General features: G+C 35.5%; 1 protein-coding gene across 2 annotated transcripts in view; it reads right to left on the bottom strand.

The window, feature by feature from the left end:
* The window catches only part of LOC106881487 (SAM and SH3 domain-containing protein 1), a 120010-nt gene that overhangs the window by 59956 nt on the left and 53408 nt on the right, over nucleotides 1-6646 (bottom strand). For both annotated transcript variants that reach the window (XM_014931889.2, XM_014931888.2), the window contains exon 3: nucleotides 5375-5478. In XM_014931889.2, coding sequence (XP_014787375.1) covers nucleotides 5375-5478 — 104 coding nt within the window. The remainder of the gene's footprint in view (nucleotides 1-5374; nucleotides 5479-6646) is intronic.

The following is a 6646-nucleotide window of genomic DNA, read 5'->3' on the forward strand; positions in this document are numbered from 1 at the left end:
TGTGTATGTGTTTATATACGTGTCTGTATGCATGTGTATATATTATTTACATGTTTGTTTACATGTGTGTATGTGTTTGTATACGTGTCTGTATGCATGTGTATCAAAACCTCCATATGCGAAAACATGTTTGATCAATGTTTTAAATGGTTTGACTGCAATCACTGAAAGGTACTTCAGAAGTCATGAGGTCATCAGGTCATAAGGTCATGAGGTCAGACTATTCCTGCTGTTATTTTTGGCTGACCTTCATTGATTTTCTTTGCAAAGATTTTTATTTTAGTTGTCTAAAGATGAATGGTTTGATTTATTTTCTTTGTTGAACCATTCCAGCATGTCTGCTGCCGTATGGTCTCTTTCAAGACAGCAACAGCAGCAGACAGCAGATTCTACAATGTCTACAAACTATCATGCTATTAGTACTGTACTACTGTGCTTACAATCTCTACATACTTCTATGTTATTACTATACTACCATTGTATTTATAATCTCTATATACAACCTTTCTATCACAGTGTACTATTGCATCTGCAATTTCTATACTATATTTTGTACTACTGTACAGTAGTACAAAATACAGCACATCATATACATAGTACAGTACATACATACTACACAAAACAACAGATACATAGTATAGTACTATATTACATAGTAGGCATATAGTACAATTCATACACAAAACAGTACATAATACTTTAACAGTGTTGTAGATACATAGCACAACAAATAGACACTACAGTTTTATGTGTGTGTGTGTGTGTGTGTGTGTGTGTGTATACTCGTGCTAACATGGAAGGCTGACATATATATATATATATATATATATAATTTGTACCATGTATCTATTTACTATATATCTACAGTACAGTATAAGTGCAGATATATAGTAGATGCTATATATGGTATAATAAATACACAGTGCAGTAGAAAGACAGTATAGTACTGTACTATATGGTGTTCTATAATAATGAACATTGTATTATTATACTTTATATTCTCTACTGTATAGTAAGGCAGCAGACTTGCAGATCCTTAGAGTATGAGACAAAATACCTAACAGCAGTTGTCATAGGTCTTTATGTCCCGAGTTCAAATCCTGTTGAGATCAGCTTAGTCATTCAACCTTCAGAGGATGAGACTAATAAATTGTTCCTCTGTGCTAACATGCAGTGGATTGACAAAGTACAGTAAAGCCCAAATCTTTGCTCCAATCCTTGCCCAAATATGGAGCTCTGACAGCAGATGAAGTGATATCTCAGTTCCACATCAGTGTCACATCAATATTATTTATATGTTAAGGTGGCGAGCTGGCAGAAACGTTAGCACACCTAGCAAAATGCTTAGAGGTGGTTCATCTGTATTTACATGTTGAGTTCAAATTCCGCTGAGGTTGACTTTGCCTTTCATCCTTTTTGGGGTCGATAAATTAAGTACCAGTTGTGTACTGGGGTTGATCTAATCAACTTCCTCCCACCCATCCCCCAAAATTTCAGGCCTTGTGCCTAGGGTAGAAAACAATATTATTTATATGTTATACACTATTTTACTGACAACATAACATATATATATAATCATCATCATTACCATCAACATCACTACCGTCATCATCATGTCCACAAGGCATGGCTATGTGATTAAGAAATTTGCATGTAAGTATGTATGTTATTTGTCAGTTTTCTTTCAAGATTGCTTGCCAATAGAGGAAGAGGCAGTTTCTTACCTAAATCCAAGACTCATTCTTTGGAATTTCAACAACGTCAACAGGGTATTTGTGCAGTTTTGTGTGTATGTGTGCAATATTTGGAGTCAGGGCATGTGCAGATCTGTATGTTTGTTACATGAGCACAATGTATTTTTCTCAATGTATACTTTGTCAATACTTATTTATATCTTCTAACACATGTTGAGTGCCCCCCCCCCACAAATACAGACACAGACATATATTCATACGCACATAAATACATATGTGTGTGTGTGTATAAATGTCGATTGATGAAAATGAGTACTCAATACCACATTGGTGGATATAATTTCTTTATTTCTAAATTAAGGCTACCATTGGTTTCATGTTAAGAAAAGAAGGAAAATATCCTAGTGTCTTAACTATTTTTCCAGCCGATCACATGGAGAAAGGTGTTTGCTTCCATTTTGTAAAACAGTCTCATAAGTTTGCAGGAATAAAACAATGCATCAATGAATCAAGTGACGTTATGCTTGATTGGCATTTTTTCGATGTTCGTCTCCCATGGAGTTGTCTTTTGAGCAAATTTCTATGTGGTCAATTTGTTTGTATCTGCATTATTTTGTTTTTGTTCTGGGCATGGTGTTCTTATACTCAAGTGCTAAGGTAGTTCGTCATAGGGATATATTTCTTCGGTGTATGGAGTTTGTGTGCTATGTGTGTTCATGTTTAGGAAAGGGGCTAATCCTGGTGGGGCTACCGTCACAGATAGGGGCTCTTCTTTGAAATATCTGAGTGTAAAATATTCTCTCCCTGCGTATGCAGGGAGAGAAGGTTTCATCCCTACTGTTTAGGATGTTATCTGTTGATGGTATAAGGTTTAATTTTTCAGTAATACAGAGATCACATTTAATACCCCTGCCCTCTGTATTTTTTGACTTTAGCAATAATTTTCCATTCAATCTGGGGGTTGCTTATTCCACCTTCTTTCAATGTCCATGTCATATTTGACAATTATGTTGCATGTATTTTGTCTTTGTCTCTGAATGACACCAGATGTTGCATATACTTTTCCTTGAACGAGTTGCTCGTCATTCCAATATATGTCTTTGCTATTCTGTTGGGGTCTGTGATCTGGCCTTGTATATGAGTTCTTTCTTGAAACAGCTGCTGTTTAGAGGGCAGCAGTCCAGGGATCTACAGTTGCATTGTCTTTCGGAGGTGTTTCTGGTATATATATGTTTATTGTGATTGAGTATTATTGACCCTATATTGGGGAGGTAACTATAACTAACTTTAACAGTATTTCTGTTGAGGACCTTGTGGTATTTGTGGGAATGTGGAAAGTGGCCATCTATTAGTTTTGAGAATTTTCTAACTATGTTAGTAGCTACATTCATGCTATAAGGTGGGTTGAACTATAAGATTTTCCGCTGTCTGAGTCGTCTTGGTCTATTTATATTTGGTTCAAAGTCGTATATGTTATTCTTGAAGTTGGACCTTTCTAATGCAGCACTATAATATGGAGTGGCTTTTTCAAAAGTGTTTTTGTTAGCAGATAAATTGGAGATGCACCTGCTAATGTTATTAACCATTTGTTTAATTACTGCTGGTGGGTGGTTGGAACCTATGTCTATTTACCCAAAAGACAAATCCAAGAGAGACAAACATCCAAAAGTTGCCACCCACGTGTAACGTCCCTTGATTCATTGTTTTATTCACGTGAATTTATGAGAACCCTTGTGAACTAAACAAGACTGTTTTCCAAAATGGAGGTGAACACCTTTCTCCATTTGATTGGCTTGAAAAATTGTTTAGACATTGGGATATTTTCCTATTTTTCTTAACATGTAACCAATGATAGCCTTAATTCACACACATGCACACACACATATATGTATTTTTCACTCGTTGGTAATGTGCTGTACTTATTGTGTATGTTTTTGTGTGTGTTTTGTCCTGTACTTATCTCTCATGTGTTTACATATTTTTCACTCATTGGTGATGTCCTGTAGACAATGTGTATTTTTTATTTTATTTATAAATAATCGAACGCCACACAGCCTTGACCACAGTAAGTTCTTACATCTATATATAATTTCTGCGACTACACATCATTTTCTTTCTTTCTCTCTATCCCACTATAACCTTCTTTGCTTCCCCTATCTGTCCTTCTTCCACTCCCTACTACTTGTTGTTCCTTCTCCCTTCTCCTCACTCTTTTTGTTTCTTTCCCTCATCCTCTTTCTTGTCTCCCTCCCCCTCTGCCTCACACATGACTACAGGCCATTTCTCTTGCCCCTGTCTTTTCTGGACAAGAAGCTCACCAGGTTGGATGTCATTTCCCTTGGCTCCCAACAATTTTCTTCTATTATTTTCTTCTTTTCTAATTATTCTTTTTCTTCTCTTCTAATTATTCTGTTTCCTTGAAAAAATTTCTCCAAGGCATTACTCATTACAATTCATCTTAGCCCAACAGCCCTTAATGCTTGTCTTCATTGATTGTTTACTTTGAACGTCCACTCTGTCATTGTTTGTTCATTCGAAGCTCTAACACTCCATGAATTTTATATTTTAAAAATTTCTGGATGCTGCTGTCTTATGAAGTTTCTCTATACTGTCATTAAAAGCATGAAATAGAAGTAATAAACAGTCTGACAACTGATGAGGAGTTATCTTCTTTTGGTATTTTGTCCCCTACTTTGCTCTCATGTGTTTAAGTATTTTTCACTCACTGCTTATGTCCTGTACACAATGTGTGCTTTTTATTTTATTTATTTACAATCGAACACCATGCAGCCATGACCACAGTGAGTTCTTATATATATACATGTATATGTATATTTTTATATATATATATATATATTTACACACACACACATATATATATATATAGATAGATCAACAGAGAGAAAGAGATATACATATATGTAAATATATATGTATTTACACATATCTGGATGCAGGCATATATAAATATATATATATATGTATGTGTGTGTGTGTGCATATATATATACCCACACACACACACAAACACACACATGTATATACCTATACAAATATACAATGTACTGAAACACACACATTTATGTGTGTGCATGTTTCTTTGTAAAATATAAATGTATGTAAAATTAGTATGCATATGCTATAAATAGATAAATAGATAGATAGATAGATAGATAGATAGATAGATAGATAATTATATATAATTAATAGAATGAATAAAATCGCTGCTAGAAGAATTACTCTCAAATCAATTAGATCTCACTTCAATATCGTAACTGTAATATAAGCTCAAATCATACAAGTGTCGGTACATCAAAAGAAAAAGGAGTAAAAAAGCATATTAAACATCCGTGGCTGGTTCATCAGCCTTCTGTTACTTTTTACTGCAACAATTCTACAGCAATGTTCTAAACTTTTTTTTTTAGCGGGTTTTTTTTTTTTTTTTTTTTTTTTTCCTCTGTACCTATAGTTGTTGTTGTTGGTTTTCTGCCTCCCACTCTCGCCTATTGGTTTGTGCTGCTCCTTAAACCACACCCATTTATATCCCAATTTTTTTTTTCCCCAAAACAAACCAGCAAAAACAAAAAGGAAAAGAAAAACGAACTAAATATGGTAAATTGCAGGTGAGATAGATGTAAAGAAATAATGAAAATAGAGAGAGAAAAGAGCAGTGTACTTACCACTTCTAGTGCATGTTCTGTGGTTATTTTGCCTTCTTTTACCATTACCATTAACGCTATTCGGTCATCATCATTCATTGTGATTTCATAGGCATTTGGGTCACCTGCAACATGTGGAAGTTAAAATTCAATTAAAGAATACAGGCACAGGTATGGCCATGTTGTTAAGAAGATTGCTTTGTAATCATAAGATTTTGGGGTTCAGTCCCACAGCACAGCACCTTGGGCAAGTGTCTTCTACAATAGCTCCAGGGCAACAAATGCTTTGCAAGTGAATTTCATAGTTGGAAACTGCAGGGGCCCTACAAACATACATACATATATATATAGGAGAAGAAACTCCGTTTTTCCAACCGATCCACCTGCTAGTGTACAACCTTACAAAAGATTGTACCTACTCAACTAATAACCAGGAGTAACTCTGGATTTAATATATATGCATATATATATGCATCACACAATGATGATGGGATGAAAGAAATGGTTGATGGGAGAAGCAAACAACGCCCGCCGATTGTTGCATTCTTCAAAACATTGTTCTTTTTATTTGAAACAAAACAAAAAAGTTCAAAGAAAGTTACAAAAAAGGAGGAAGAAGGAACGAAAACAGTTCAAAGAAAACCAGTTCAAGAACACAGCAGACACAAATATTCCGGCCACTACGTACTCCAGACCAACTGGTACTCCCAACAGTAACAGGAACACAGCTTCCACAAATTTCACCAATTATTGGTGAAAAAAAATTCCACTATTTTTGGAGGCGAGACACGCCCCCAAAACAACAATTCTCACAATTAAGTGAGACAGTGCAACTACAGGCAGACAAATGCCTCGGAACTCAGTAGGAATTTTTTGTTTGCAAAAAAAATTGAACAACAAACAACAAACCCCCACTGAATCCCCCAAAAACAAACGTCTTACCTTATAGTTGCACCTTCAATGTTCTTCACTTCAAGACCACTGCGAAGGCACATCTTGACAGCATTCAGTACAAAAACAACACTGACTCACACATGCACAGTAAGCGAGCTACGTACTACACAGCCACACCTGCACCTATGTATGTATATAAAATCGTATATGTATGTGTAGTATACACACATACGCCACAAAGCCGTAACCATTGAAATATCTAATTTATATTTTATTATTTCATTTCCTCTTTCATTTATTTTGGGTGGAAGGGGGTACCCTTCTTTCTGTTTGCAATGGGAGAGAAAGAGAGGGAGAGAAAGAGAGAGAGAGAGAGGGGGGAGAGAGAGAGAGAGAGAG

The sequence above is a fragment of the Octopus bimaculoides genome, chromosome 2 (assembly GCF_001194135.2).
Source record: "Octopus bimaculoides isolate UCB-OBI-ISO-001 chromosome 2, ASM119413v2, whole genome shotgun sequence".
NCBI classification, from domain to species: domain Eukaryota; kingdom Metazoa; phylum Mollusca; class Cephalopoda; order Octopoda; family Octopodidae; genus Octopus; species Octopus bimaculoides.